At 33.6% G+C, this 15,998-nt stretch overlaps 2 protein-coding genes across 3 annotated transcripts; both read left to right on the forward strand.

The window, feature by feature from the left end:
• Nucleotides 1-759: 759 nt before the first annotated feature.
• LOC18602700 (UV radiation resistance-associated protein) lies at nucleotides 760-6,709 on the forward strand. 2 transcript variants are annotated; one of them, XM_007034261.3, is made up of 6 exons: nucleotides 760-1,265; nucleotides 2,733-2,939; nucleotides 3,288-3,468; nucleotides 4,243-4,391; nucleotides 4,644-4,871; nucleotides 6,320-6,709. In XM_007034261.3, exons 1-6 carry the CDS (start codon nucleotides 1,062-1,064, stop codon nucleotides 6,434-6,436), a joined length of 1,086 nt encoding a protein of 361 aa, XP_007034323.2. In that variant the 5' UTR covers nucleotides 760-1,061; the 3' UTR covers nucleotides 6,437-6,709. The 2 variants fall into 2 exon arrangements, with proteins under 2 accessions (XP_007034323.2, XP_017975860.1); XM_018120371.2 differs by having other exon boundaries at nucleotides 1,079-1,265; nucleotides 2,711-2,939.
• Nucleotides 6,710-14,223: 7,514 nt separating this feature from the next.
• On the forward strand, nucleotides 14,224-15,793 carry LOC18602702 (pumilio homolog 12-like). Its single transcript, XM_088805878.1, has 3 exons — nucleotides 14,224-14,477; nucleotides 14,568-14,706; nucleotides 14,758-15,793. The coding sequence occupies exons 1-3, from the start codon at nucleotides 14,224-14,226 to the stop codon at nucleotides 15,745-15,747; spliced, it is 1,383 nt and encodes a 460-aa protein (XP_088662004.1). The 3' UTR covers nucleotides 15,748-15,793.
• The last annotated feature ends 205 nt before the right edge of the window (nucleotides 15,794-15,998 follow it).

Here is a 15,998-nt window from a genome sequence, read left to right on the forward strand (position 1 = left end):
TTTAAAAATTTTTAAAATTTTTTTCAAGTATTATATAGATTTTGAAAATGACAAATATTATATAGATAATTGTGAATATATTTTAAATCATACTATTTTTTAATATATATTTTTAATTTGTAATAATTGGTTAATTATTAAATTTAAAAAGTGGTTTAGAAACATGTAATATTTTTAAAAGTAAAAAACATTAATCCCCTTTACTATAATTACACTTAAATTTATTAATTTTCAAAATAAATATTTCGTTTCAAAAAAATATTTTTATTGGACACCTAAATCTTATCAATATTTTTGTTAATTTTATGATGTGATAGTATTTTTATGATAATTTTATTTTTTTATTAATTTTAAAAATTATTATTATATAAATTATAATATTTTATTTTAAATTTTTTTGTTTTAAATTTCTTTCCATCCAACTACCTTACCAAAGACACTTCCCTAGGGAGCTCGATTTAGTGATGAGGCTCCTCAAGGGAGCTCAAGCAAAAGTGGCCAGTCGGTGTAAGGAAAAGGAAAAGAATAAAAAAAAATTTAAACATTAACAATGTTTATATTTTTGAAACAAAATATTTATTTTAAAAATTAATAAATTTACAAACAATTATAAGGAAAAGTTAGGCGACTAAGGTATTTTACTCAATTTTTAAAGGTGTATTCCACCACAAATTTCATGCTGCTTTTTGTTTTTTTTTTCTTGGGAGGAGCATGCTGCTTTTTGTTATTTACTTTTTTTTAAAAAAAATATTATATGCATTTGACAGTCGCAAAATGACATGAATTGCCTCAGCAATAGTCCTCTTTTACCGCCGCTTGCCATTCTCCGTCAAACCGTTGACCTTCCCCAAACAAAAAATCCCCAAAATTTTATTTTCTTCTTCTCTCCCCTGCATTTTCCCCAGAAAATAATCCCTTACAAACAAATTTTCCCTAAAAATGATTCGATCGGCGTGAGAAAACAAAAAAAGCTCCAATCGGGCGAGGCCCAGGACGATGAGGTCGACCTATGACCTCTTCTCAAACTTACAAAATCGAAACCTTTCCTTTTTCAAATCTTCATGGAAAATCAAGAACAACAAGACCGAAGCAAAACCCTAATTACCGACCCGAAGCAAATCGATGCAGCAGAAGGAAAAGCGAAAGTAATTGAATGGGAAGATTTCGAGCATGAGCTCGCTAGATTGTGGAGTTTAACTTCTGCCCTTAAAGAAGCTAATGAGAAGAAGCAAAGTCTTCAAGAAAAGCTCCAGTCTTTTATTCAGGTAAGGCTTTTTCTGATTAAAATATAGTTAAAGAAGAACTTTCTTTATTTGGAAAACTATGGTGCTTTAGCATTTCGGTTTTGGCTTTTTTGTTTAAAACATGGATTTGATGAGAGAAAAAGGGGTTTCGATGGGAAAGGAAATTTGGGTTTTGTCTGTTGGTTGGCTGGTAGTGGGTTGAGTGATGATAACGGGGCATAGCTGAATTTTAGAATTTTGGAGTAGTAATTCAATTTTTATGTTAATTTTTCCCGATCTAGAAAATAAGGAAAAGGAAAAAGAAGAGCAGAAATAAAGTTTCTAAAATAGTGGGATCAACTATTGCAAGAAAAGTTTAGGGGTTTTCTGAATTATAGATGTAGTAATGTTCAGTAAATTTTCTAAGGAGTTGTAGGAGAGTAAGGAATCGTAATATGCAATAAATTTTAGTTTTATGATCAATGTTGTTGATTTTGAAAGATAGTTGGATGATGTTATAGTTTTTCAGTATACATAATATTTTTCCATTGAACAGAAGCTCGAATCGCTGTGGTGTAGGTTTTCGAATCTTTATAAGCTGTGTTTGATAGCTGATAGGCATGAGAAGGAAGAAAATAGATTTCTGGTGTCTGCACTTAAATTGTTAACTAGGTCGGGCAGTGTAGGTTCTGGAATTCGTAAAGCCAGTCGTTTTAGTTGGGATTATTTAGAATTCTGTTGCGTTGCTCAAACTGCTTCATTAAGAAGATGAGAAGAAGAATTATAAGTTAAGCTTTGCTGGAGAAAGGGAGATGAGAATTGTCTTGGTGAATGGAACTTTTTTCTTAACAGAATCTTAAATATTCAATCTGAGAACATATTTATTTTTGGTACCTAAATAATGATGTTGATTCACTTCAGTTCCTTTATACTTTCTATTTGCTCCTCGAAATGGTAAGGCAAACTAAGTAGAATACTTACTTATGTCCTGATTTTTGGAAATGAGACTATCCAGTTCTTTTCTACTATGTCAACAAGTTGAAATGGAAGTGTTATCATTTATGTGGCTGGATGCTTTTGCTTAATTGGATCAAAACCCTTTTATTTCAGGATTTATTACCCTTTGTACCCGGTATATTTGTTGTTTCTATTTAATTCCTTTCCCCCCTTTTAAATTCTTTTCTTTTCAGTTTTCTGTTTTTAGGGTCCTTTAAATTGATTTATGTTGTAATTTAAACATGTCATTGGAAAGTGGTTTAAAAATTGCATTTGCATTTTTCTCTTTTCATTTTAATTTTAGGAGAAATGAAAGGTAGAATTGATAAAGTGACATCAGCTTGATGGAGCTGATGGAGTTTGTAGTTTGTAGTTTGATATTGTTTCGTGTGTACCACTGTCTTTACCTTCTTCTTCTTCTTCTTCTTCTTCTTTCTCTCTCTCTCTCTTGGTGGGATATCTTGGACCTAATCAATTAGCCCGCTGATTAGCGGGTGGGAACATGCTGTGCAGGTCAAAACTGAGTCATTGAATCAACTGAATGAGCTTGAGGAAATGCGTGAGAGACTAGAGGCGAGAAAATTAGTGATTGGGAACATGTCAATGCGGTGCAAGCTTGCAACAGAGGATGCTAAAAAACGGGAGGAAATGCTTAGTACTGAAGTGAGATCCTTGTTGGTTGCTGGTACCTCACTTTCTGTGGCAAGGAAGCGATTGCAGGTGAAGTATTTTTACTTAAATGCGAATTATCTTTGGAATTTCATTTTATGCTTTGAGGAAGGTTGAATTTATGCTATTTTAGAACTTTTCTGCGTATTCAGCTTTAGGTGTTTGATATACTCCCCTCCAATGCAAGATGTCCTTCTCCCACCCACCCATCCCCCTAGTTGGTGGAGGTGGATGAGGGGATTAGATGGGAATGATTCTCATTTTATCAATACCTTTGAGTAGTCATGAATTGTCCCCTTCTTGCTCACTTATTTCTTTCCGTCCCTCTTCATGTACTTTTTCCAGTAGGATTTCATACATGACATGACAGGATTGATTATTATTATTTTTTTATGACAGGAATCAAATAGATTACTCACTGAAGAAAGGGGTTACATTAAGCTCCAAAATGTGCAGAGGAAGCTTCGAGCTAGGCAACAATATATGATATCACAAGTTTCATTGCTCTACCCTGTAAAGATCTTGGTTGGACCCGCACAAGAGCAAGAACTTGAATCCTATCCAAGCAGTAGTAGACTAGGTAATGTACAAGTAGTTTTGGGTTACTAAACGCTTTGGAATAGAGGCCAACATATGGTTTGAATCGGCAGCCAATCTCCAAGTAACCAATGTTTCTTTCCTGTTTAGTTCATGTTGTATTATGATATTCTTAGTTAATGTTTATCCTCCCCCATATATCATTGAGAATCACAGTGACACATGTTACATTTGGTACCTTATTTGCTTGAGATTTCTGATGGTCAAAATGGGTTGAGGAAAATTGTGCCATGAATTGCAGCATGTGGTTTTTTCTTGTTGGTTACTGAACATTAGTACAAGCACTTTTTTCTCTTGAACGGTTCCATCTTGCAACATGTTGGAAAATCTCTATCATTGGGCATGCCAGGATCTGCATTCCGTTTCAAATATGGTTGTATGAATGTGATGTTTCACCAGGGAAGAACAAAAGAATATTGAGTTATTTAAGATTTTGTCGGCTGGCTGAGTCTTCTATGGTTCATAAACAGCTTAAGGATTACCATTACCCATCCCACCACCCTTCTTTCAGTTATAATTGTTGTATACTTCACGTGTACTTCAATTATTTAATTCTCTTTAGTATTAAATTAACTTTTTGTATGTTCTCGAATATTATGGAATTTTGGATATCTTTTACCTTTATGCTTATATTGTATTGAATACCATGTTGACTTCCTCGCTGTGTGAGCCTGCTGATCTTTTCAAGAGTTCTATTTAACCTCTGGTGCCTGGTGATGTGTCAATACTAAGTTCCTTTTGTTGTTGTCTTCACTAGGGAATTATTCTGTATCGAAGCCCATTAATCAAGGATCCTTGACGATTTTAGGTCTGCATCTCACTATGCTTCCTTTTACAAAGATGAGTTTTTTCACTGACAAAAAGGAGGTTCAGAGATCTGCAACTGCCTTAGGATATGTTGCACATGTGCGTTCCATTTCTTTTCTTATTATAAAGTTTTTCTTTAGTGAATTTTGTTTTTTGATAATATCAAACCATAGGCATTGAGTTCTTCCACCTGCAGTCCCTTGTTGCTCAAAGATGCTGTAGTTATTTTATATTGCTATAGAGCAATATAGTATCCTGGGAGAGTCTAAATAGCTTGTTTCTCTTGCTGAGGCAATAATTTTATCCATACCTAATTATTCTTTCTTGTTTCTCCCTGTACGCTCATTGCAGGGTGTTTCACTAATTGCATCCTATTTACAAGTTCCCTTGCGTTATCCTGTGCACTTGGGTGGTTCCCGCTCATATATTAATGACTATGCACCTTCAGCGGAGCCTACTTCTTCTGATTTGTCTTGGAATACTGCACTTTCTGTAAATGTAAAGCCTGTAGAATTTCCCTTGTTTTTAGAAGGTCAAGACACAACAAAAGCAGCATATGCTGTATTCTTGTTAAACAAGGTGAGTTTTCACATACTATTATTTATTTTTGTGAATTATTCTCCTCTTGCATTTTTTATGTATGTTATTTGATTCAAACCACTGTGAAGTCGGCATGTTCTTGCCTATTACCAAAGATGCTCTTCATCCACATCTTGGAAAAAGTGTTTCCTTTACAACTCATATTATATCTTTGGTAGTGGCTAATAACACTTCGTCAGCATCATCATGGTTGAATTGTTCAGTAGAATAGATTTACTTTCATCCAGTTTCACGGGATAGACTTTTAAGACTATCTATAAATTTCATCGGCCTCATGAGAGTGTCACGCAAAGTCTGTATTTTAAATATGAGATGAGAGGAAGGATTATCAACAAATTAGAAAATTGTTACATCCAAAAGGACTCAAATCCCGTTCCCCATAACTAAACTAAATATTTAAATAGATAAGGTAATGACCAAACTTTTGTCTTTCCTGTTTGTGGCCCCTTCTCTTTCTCTTCCCTTGTTTTCGTACTTTGAAATTTCTTTCCAGAAGTTTATTCTTTTGTTTTCTCATGTTTCCTTAGGAAGAAATGCACTCTTCTGATCTACGTACATTAGTGTAATAAGTTTACACTGCTTCCTATCTTTCTGTGGTTCATCTTTTACTAAGGATCTAACAATCTAAGTCTTGCACATCATGCTTGTTAATTTGCTTAGTTCTTATTCTTAAATGTTAGACATAGGATTATCAAATAATTAGGAAATACCATGATGATAGTCACACTTTACATCCAAAAGGAGATCTAGCATTCAAAATCTCCTGTCCCCTAACTTAATTATCAAAAGACTAATTAGGGAAGGGTTAAATATTTGAGTTTCCAGTGTTTGTTACTTTCTCTTTCTTCTCAAAATTCGCTTCAAAAGTTTAATCTTTGTTTTGTCATTTAAAATAATGCTGTTCCCGATTCTTTGATAAGAAATACTCTCCCAATCCACTTGGAATTGTTACATTAATGTAATAAATATAAACTACCATGTAACATTCCACTTGTTTACTTGTTTTACTATTGTATCTAACAATCTATTCATGCTCATCATGCATGTTAATCTTCTAACTGTTCCACAATCTAGAGCATTTTAATGAAAGAAATTGCCATTTACTGTAAGTAACTACTGAAGTTTTTATGATGTATTAATCAACTTCAAATGTAACAAGTATCAAATTTGAGCACAGATATTGTAAGATATGAATTATGCATGATATATGGAATGGAGTACATTAAATCATTGTTAGACCAGTCTAAGTTGCTTTTTTCCTTGGTATGGTTATGTTTTACCGAAAATGGTCCCAAATATCATTTTAGGTTGAAAGGGGTTTGTAAGGCAGAGCAAATTTCAGAGTAGAGAAAGGGTGAATATTTTTACAGGACTTAGACTAACATATTCTTTTTGAAATGAATTCATAGTCTTCTCTGTGTTTGCAGGATATAGAGCAACTTTTGAATTTCGTCAGTGGCAAGAGTTTAGGACCACGACATGTACTAGAAAATTTGAAGGAACTTCTGAGGACTGTCCAATCTTCAGAATATATAGATACCTGAATTTTGATTTACTAGGGTCAACTGTAATTAGCTACTTACAGTGTAAATGGATGAGTTTGTATTCTTTACACAGGTGCAAATTTTTGATCACGCACCTTTCATATAGCCTTTAAAGATCTCATATTTGGTTGTTAAAAATCAAGCTTAGAGTGGATTCATAATGAGCAGATTGTTTGGCGTTACAGTAAAATTTGAGTATGGAGGGTTTGCCCTATGGGAATCTGTTTGAATAAACATTTCTTGATGAGAATATAAGCTGAGAAGATTTGGAAATGGATTGTTGTGTGTAAATGTTACATGTGAATGAAGTTCTTAAAACTTGGAAGTCGAGCTTTGCAATATAAACGACATTTTAATTAGATTTTAGTATGTTGGAATTATTTGTCCCACAAAAAGTGACATAGGAATGATCTTTCAAAGTAACAGATCAATCGTTGCCATACAAATGAGTAAGGATGCAGGTCAGATGTAGTGTTACGTAAATAAGGGAAAAAATGTGTTGGAGGTGATGAAAAGGGAGACTGGAACAGTTATTGAACTATTGAGGTGGTGATGGCATAACGTGTTGAGAATAGGTGGCAGGTGTAAAGTGTTGAGAATAGGTAAGCAAGAGATCTAAGGGTTAGACTATGATATAAGGGGGCTAAATAGAAGAAAAAGGATTAAAATATGATAGGAAAGGGCTAAAATAGAAGAGACTTAGAAAATGAATATTTAGAGAGAGAAGGGCTAAATAGAATAGAATTGGAGAGAGAATATTGGTGGGAGTACAGCAAATTAGTATGTTGTACGAGTTGAACAGAGCAATATGTGAGAATGAGGGTGTTAAGACATTTAAAAGCTGGATCTTGGCCCTTTACGACATAATTGCTCACCTCATGAATACATGGAGGACAGTCATGAAAATCAAGAAATCATTACTGATGAATTTCTGGATTTTGTTGCTGACAAGCAAGCAAGCTGCCACGAGCAAGGAAAAGCTTGGCTTGCATATTTGAAGCTTAACTTAATTTGTCCCAAATCAGTGATCACTGCTCATAAATTACAACCTCTGATGTCCTGGCCTTTTATCAGAATTTCGTGGTTGTGAAGCTGCTTCGTGGGCTGCGACCGGTAGTTATTATTGCCCTTCCCTTCTGTTATTTTGAGTGAATGCAATGAAGTGAGACAACGTGTTATGCTTTTCTTCATTGTTGGCTCTGTGTTGAACATTCTTAATTCAACATCCCTTCAGATAATACACAATGATAAAAGACTGGCTGGTTTGAGTTTACCAGTATCTCTGTTCAAGCCAGACATATGTTTTTGCATCTTTAATGGAGTTAGTGTTACAAAATACAGACCATTTTTGGACCAACAACCTGAATTCGCTTTTCTCCCTTCAAGGACTAGAGAAAACGTTGATGTAGTTGACCCTGCAATTGGCGGTTATTGTCTGATTATTCCAGAGCTCAAGCGCAAGACATCAAGTATATTATCATATCCAAAGCAAACAGAAAAGAAGGCGATTAGCGCTTAATCTAGTTCCCATGTTGTTGATTCCAATCAACAAAAGCAGCAAAAATCGAAAATTATACAGCCTGCAAGCTAAAGCAAAAATTTGCAGCATTGAGTTACCAGAATTTTAAGCTAAGAGATGTTGTGGTTCTTGTTATGGTTGGTTAACCATTGTAGATGAGAATTTGGTCATAACTCTCTTAAACCATTTTAAGAATTGGATCTCAATTGATCTCCCTCAAATTGAAGTTATCTTATCAGTTGACTTATTATTGCCTCTGAATTGTTATGCGATCGTTGTTATTTATGGCGTGTTTTTTTATTAATTTTCTAAAAACTAAGGCAAAAAAGTTGGATATATCTAAATAAAGATTTCAAGCTTTTTATTGATGTTATTTTTTTTTTTATAAAAGTTTGATTTATGCTATCGGATATTGGAATATGATAGTATTTTTTGATGTTAATGATAGTAGTTTTGACGACACTTTGAAATCATCAAAATTGAAGATAGTTGTGCCGGAAGGCCAAAGGTTAGAGACCTATTCAAATCGAGCATATCTTGTTGAATCATCTAAGGGAGATCTATTCTCAATTAAAAAAATTTTGGATGCCAATGATGATGATGGGATAGCTCATTTTACTAAGAATTTTGGAGTTTTTAAGTTGGTTTAGGATGATCAAATTGATAAATTATTAGAGCAAAATGAGGTAAAGAATATAGACGGAGATATAGTGTTTATGGTGATAACAAAACTTTGACTGTCTTAATTTTGGATTATTTTGATGTTAATGACTATGTGCAAAATGGCCCTCGAGATATTAGCATTTTTAACCTAAAAGATGGAACCTTTGGAAAACATTGTCAATTTAAACTTTCACGCGAACATCTACTTCCTTATATTTGAATTCTACCACCAGTTGAATTTAAATTAAAATAAATTTAAGTATATTTTAGTTTTGGTCTTTGAGGCATTGTGAAGCCATATAATGTTTTGGTATTGATCTTTAAACCAAGGTCAGTTTAAGTATGTTTTTTAGTTTTGGTTTTTGAAGTTTTGTGAAGTCATGTAGTGTTTTAGTTTTTGATCTTTGAGGTTATGTGAAGCCCTGTTTTATTCTAATTCTATATATAAAGTTTGGCTTGTCTTTTAAATTTTACTCAATTATCATTATATTAAAAAAGATCAATTTTATGAGATAACAATAAAAAAATAAATTATTTCGTAACATTCCCTCCGAGATGCGCGGTCGCCACCACGGCCACTGTCCATTTTGCCCCGAGCAGGCTTCCTCCACCTAAGCCACCATTCCAATATCTAAACCCAATTTTGCCCTCCAAGTCCCTGACGTTCTGCAATTCATCCACTTCCACCTGATTTTTAAACTCAATACCGATGTGGTCGCTAAAGGGAAACTTAGGCCAGGAGTTTTAAAAGACCATAGCGGCTACATTAGAGGGACATTTTCTTATCGCATTGGCATTGAAGACGCTAACTTTGTAGAATTTCAAACCATTCATCAAGGTATCATCTTCTTCCTTGCCTCCCCATGGGCCTTTTCCCATCATCTGAAAGTCGAGAGGGACTCCACTAATGTCTTTCTCTGGGTAAAGGATCACTCACAAGTTCCATGGAGAATGAGCTTTATTTCAAACTCCATTGAAACTCTCACTATCAGGCGTGAAGCAAATAGTGTGGCTGATGGATTGGCCAAGGCTGGAGTAATAAGGGTCACCAATCACAATGCGTATTTCGATGTCAATGTCTATTGATTCGTGGATAGCTTGGGTCACTCTATAGTCTTGTAAAGGGCGTTTTATGCTTTAAGTTGAACTATATTTACTTTTTTTTTTTTGTTTCTGTAGGCACATCATTATCTCTGATGACAATCAGTCCTCAAGTACCTCAACTGAGGATTTTTTGTATCAAGGAAGCCTTTTAAGGTTTTGCTTTTGAAGTCTCTTCTGTGAGATCGTATTAACAAATCCATTGCTGTTCAAAAAAAAAAAAAATGAGACAGCACTCTTCATTATAATAATAAAGCATAAAATAGCATAATATTATAAAGGAACTATAAATACCATATAATAACCTTAAGAAATATTATAAATATTTTGATGCCTACAAGTAATTCTTACAGATATTAAGTACACAAAAATATTTATAAAATAACACTTTTAAATACTTCAAATTAATTAAATGGCCATTACAACTAGAATATGAGTAAATATAATTTTAGTAATCATTATCATGATGTTCTTTCTTTATTGCTTTGGTTTGGAAACTGCGCTTGCAAATGTCATATTTGAATTTGATGTGTTTCTTCTCAGTGCTCTTGGTGATCTCTAACACCTTTCAAGCGGCTGAATTGGATATTGCAAATGTTGCAAATGGAGTTATAATCATTGCGCTCAATATTTTCATTAGCATTGGAAGCCATTATGAGAAGAATGAATTGAGTAGTTAATGAAAGTGCAGAAAAATAACCAGATCCTTGAAGAGTTGCTTGTTGAGAGTGAAGTGCTTCAGATTGTGATCCGCTTCATGTGCTCCGTATCAGGAAGATTGTAGATTGGCTCTTGAAGAATCCTGGTTGTAGCAAGTGCAAATAAGATATGGTTGTAGCAAGTGCAGATAATATCTTCCCTGACCCGAATGGAACCAAAAGTGGTTATAGATACAAACGAGGGTGCAACCAGAAGATAAAACTAGTGTAAACGAATCTTTTTAACCATTTTTTTTTTAACATTTCTGAGCCCAGTAAAATTTGACAGAAACTTCATTTCCCATTTGAGAATTCTCATATTCCCTAAAATTCAAATATTGCCTTCATCCTTTTATCTTTTAATTCCATCAACTTGTCTTGAAATTCATTTTGCAATTTTCCCTAAGGGATGTTTGCTAACATAACTAGTACTGTTACTACAAAAGCTTGAAATTCATCTTGTAAGGATGCTTGATAACATTACTAATACTATTTCTACAAAAGCCGCAATCGAGGCAAGATCAAGAAAAGGAAACATGCAAATGGTATTGTTTCTCTTTCTTGCTTGTTTTGGTCTTTATTAGTATCTTTTGAAGCCCTCTATATGTATAACTGTGAATGTGTAGGATTAGGATCAAGACGTGAATGTGTATAGTTTTTGGTAATTGTTTCTGGCTATATTTTTGTAAGTCAGGCTGATTAGAAAGTACCAAGACGGACACAGTCACAATAGTTTGTTTTCTTTTGTAAAAGAGATCTCTAATTAACTATATCAAATTAACAAAAGGAAGAATGATTGTATAGTAGAAATAAATATTGTTTGCGTGAAGTGGGAGATGATTCACATAAAGTAAATGAGAAAAAAAAATGAATTGGCTAGTGTGATAAACAACTGTTTAAATGAATAATGTAAATTTTGTGATTTTCATTTTTTATGAATTTTGATAAAAAAAAACATGTAAATTTTGTGACTTTCATTTTTATCATGATTTTCAATGTACTAGTAAGCATTTTTATGAGTTTTGATAAGAAACATGAAAGTTTTATGACTTTCATATTAAATATGTAATTGACAGACTTGTTATTATTAAAATCCAAACTAGTAATTTTTTTTTCTTTTTCATATATGTGACATTATTTATATATATATATATAAAATCTTGTTTGTCACTAGCCAAAATGTTGAATCATTATTAAAAAACTGATAGTTTGATTTAAAAGTTTGTTCCCAAAATATCAAATGATCATATATAAGTTAAATTTTTGGATGAAAAAAATTCAGAACAGTGAATTTATTCTATGGCATATAGTGAATGTGATTACATATGCTAAAATAATAAATTTAACAATTAATACTAAAACTCTAATCTGAAATTTTGACAAGTCATATTTAATATCAAACTCTATTTAATTTGCATTCCAAATTAATTGATGGTGCCATTTATACGATACACATGTGTAGATTATAACTTATATAGTTTTCAATAGTCAACATGTACAATGGTTAAGAAAAAAATAATTTTATAAACATTAGCTTGCAAATAAGATTAAGAAAAATACAAGATGAGACAATGGGACATTTTTTTTTCTTTCTACTTATCTAATATATATTCGAAGGATAGTAAGTTACTTTATGACAGCTTGAAAAGTTAAAAAATATAATTGGGTAAATGAATAATAAAAAAATTACATATAAGAACTTTGATTTTATACATTATTTTTAAATAAATAAATAACATACAAGCACGTAGTAGTGTTTCCCAAAATTCCCTATGTACACAACCAACTTAAATATAATTGTAACTAAAATCAGACGACCAAGCAGGAGGGAGATAAAAGACCAGCCAAGCAAGTGTGAGCTAGTCCTGGTCAACTCCAATTCTCTTTGATTTTTGGTCTTTTCTCTCTTCATACGAGGAAATTCGTCTTAAATCCTAGAGAGTTGCATGAATTTATTTTTTCCTTTCAAGTAACATATTGGCAACAGACCGAACTTGCGACCACCCAGATTGAGTTTGAGGATGATAAACCTAGTCTTCCTTAGCCAAATCAAAGGAAACAATGCCTTCATTACAAACTTCCCAGTGTCCAACTCCACTTGCAAATGAAGGCTGTTGAATGGCTTAATTTCCAGCTGTTGCTTTTCAATGAGAAGACCTCGGTTATTCCGGATCCTTCGCCTTCTATGCCAAACCCCTCTATTCTTACAATTTTGCAATTCGAATCCATGAAATATATATGGGACAGTGTTGCAACCATCTGCGGTGGAACAATTTCTGGCCTTCTCGGATGAAGGGATTGTACAAGACGAGCTCGCTCGCAAAATCCATCAGACACAGTAAACCATTGCAAGAACCGAGAAGCAAATAAGGAACTAAGGAAGGTTGTTGTTCAACAATGGCAGAGCAAACCAAACTCCACCAGTGGTTGCCATGAAGTTTTTTAAGGTTTACTACGTAAGAGACTTGGAAAACATGCAAACAAGGTTGTGATTGTTCGGATTTTCTCTTTGTTGAATCCAGGGTTGGTCAAAGAATATAGCGCCAGGTCTTGTTAACGCACCTGAACCGAACAAGTGATTTGGCTGGCAATTTTGGAAGTATATTTTACGTCCATGATCAAGCCATGAGAAAAATTAATGATTTCAGATAAATAATCTATATAATATAATTGATTAAAAACAATAATTAACAAAAAAATATAAAGTTGTAATTTAAAGGAACAATTAATAAAGATTTTTTTTTGTATACAAAAGATTTGCATAAATCCCTACTTCTATTTATATTATATTGTTTATCTGAAAACAATGGCGGATGATTTGAAGAATATAGCAAAAAGAAAGACAAGAATCTTAATAGAAGTAGCTAGGGATTTGTGCAAATCTATTTTAGACAAAAGGAATCTATATTATTTTTTTAATCAATTATCAGCCAAAAATAGGATTTATATCTTAAATAAGTAAGAGTTTTAATTCCTTTGAATTGTTATTTTTATTACAGAAATTCACTTCTAATATAATAGTCATTTATTTAAAATAATAAAAATATATTTTTCATGGCTTTTTAGAGTATAAGAGTATTATTGAGATTATACATCAACTAATAAATCAAATGCTCGAGTGTTATAAAATTGATATTGTTATATTGAGTTGTTATCATTGATAAAAATCTTCAATTTTAATAATATTATATTAATTATAAATTAAAATGATAAATATTTCAATTATTAATAATTATATATAGAAATTTATTATTTAAATATATATTAAAACGTAAATATTACCACGCTACAAATACTATCTAGCGTAAATTATTCAATGCATGAAGATACTATTATACATTTTGAAAAATTATAGTCTCTCCACCGTGATTTTTGACATGAAGCTGAAGTTTTCCCTATATGGCAAGTTGAATCATCATTTGATTTAATAAATCTAATAAAGTTCCGGTTTATTTTTACTTTCTAATATAACGGATGTGGCCGGATTTAAAACCCAAATTTTTTCCCTTTCTTTGATGTCCAGTAATTCTTGAGCCTGGTGAACGATTCCTTGTTAAACAAGTACTCAGTTCTCTCTTTTTGTAATGCCTCTGTTCCTAGTTCTAGAAGAACTTGTAATCTTGAACAAACCCATTAATTAATCCTATACAGACCTGAAATCCTCAATAGAAACGAAGAACAATTTCAAGGGAGCACTAGGAAAGGTTGCTTTATAGCTACTCAATTGATTTCCTTCTCTGCTTCTTGTTCCCTCTTGTTCCCTCTTGTTCTTCTTTGTTTATCTTGTTTCTTGCTCTGTAAGTTCCATGGAGAACTCTGCTGATCCTGAAAGCTCCAACTCAAGGGCTTCCACGGATTCTACTTTTCTTGAAACCCTTCAGCTTTCTATTGGGAATCTTTGCTTGAAGAATGGCAAGGTTGAGATTGATGGTTCGGCTCCTACTCAGGGCAACAGGGCTTCTTCGTCTTTGCCTCTGAATGGTTCTTTAACTAGCATCTTGCGTGGTCCTGGATTGAACAAAAGAGAAAGTATGTTGAGTTCTTCAAAGAAGGTAAGTATATTGCCTTCTTTTAGTCATATGAATCTGAATGGTGTGGGTTATCAACCGTATGGGTTTTCTGAAAACCTGACGGGAAAAACATTGAACACCGAGTATGGTTTTGAAGAACCATACCTACATAATTTGACATCAAAGGGATGGAAGGATTCCTTGATCAGCCATGTTAACTTATTCAGTGGTTTGTATAAAGAAAAAGAAAAACCCTGCCTTCCTTCTCATCCTGAAGCAGTTACAACTGGTGGAAATCTTTCGCGGAGTGGTTTCAACATGAGTAATAAGAGTTCTGGTGGTTTCCAGAATTTGCGAGGTAATCAAATTATTATACTGGCCATGACTGAAGGAGGCTCGACATATTTCCAGGATTTGGTATTGTTGAAGGACCCAAGAATTACACAACTGATATTTGAAGGGGTTATTGAGTACATATTCCAGCTGATGACCGACCAATATGGACGCTATCTATTTCAGAAGCTGATTGAGTTAGAAAACGAAATTCAGTTGCGGATGATTGTGGAAAAACTAACAAATTCAAACGGAGACATCTTCTATACATCAATCCATAGATATGGCACTTATTCTATTAAGAAGCTGATCCAAGTGCTTGAGAAGTCACCATTGGTTACCGAGGTTGTTAAAGCTTTGTGCAACAATTTCTGGGACTTGATGGTCAATCCAACAGGACGATATGTTATAATGGAGTGCCTGGACGTTGTCGACTCTCAGAAGAATGACTTGCTATATATTGAAGCCATCGATAAATGTCTCCAACTAGCCACACATGAGAGGGGATGCATATCCTTAAACAGTTTTATCTCCCGTATCAAAGGGCCTCGAAGAGATCAACTCCTGAACTTGATCTGTGATCATGTGGTGTACCTTTCACAAGATCCTGCAGGGAACTTTGTTGTGCAGCACGTCCTGGGGCTCCAAAAGCCTTTCGTGATCGATAAAATTTGCTTCAAATTGAAAGGTTACTACGTTAAACTATCCCTGCAGAAAGGAGGAAGTCATCTGGTAGAGGATTGCTTGAAATCTTCAGGGATGGATCATGTGCTTCATGAATTTCTTCTGAGCAATCAACTTCTTCAGGTTGCTAAGGATCGATATGGAAACTATGTTCTCCAAACTGCTTTAAGAGAGACGATGAAAACAGGTAGTCCACTTCATGGAAGTCTTCTTATGAAACTCCGGTCATATCTTAAATCTCTGCAGCATGGGTACGGAAGAAATGTCCTCACATTGATGACAGCTCAGTTTAAAAAGGCGTGAAGTGATCTCGAACAAGCTTCGTATATTCTTGTTGATGCTAAGTAAATTCCATGTGACAAGTTACATGTTCAATGTTTCTTGATGTTTCTCATTCTTTTTTGTAGTTTTTAGCATATTGAAGGCATAGGATAGAATAAATTCTCTGTAAAAGCAGTTCAAGTTCTGAATGTAGCATCAACTGTTAGCCATGTAGTCCCTACTTTTTCTGGTTTTGTGATTCAAACGTAATGGACTCTACATGACAATCACTT

This window comes from Theobroma cacao, chromosome 4 (assembly GCF_053813885.1).
Source record: "Theobroma cacao isolate CCN51 chromosome 4, ASM5381388v1, whole genome shotgun sequence".
Lineage (NCBI taxonomy): Eukaryota > Viridiplantae > Streptophyta > Magnoliopsida > Malvales > Malvaceae > Theobroma > Theobroma cacao.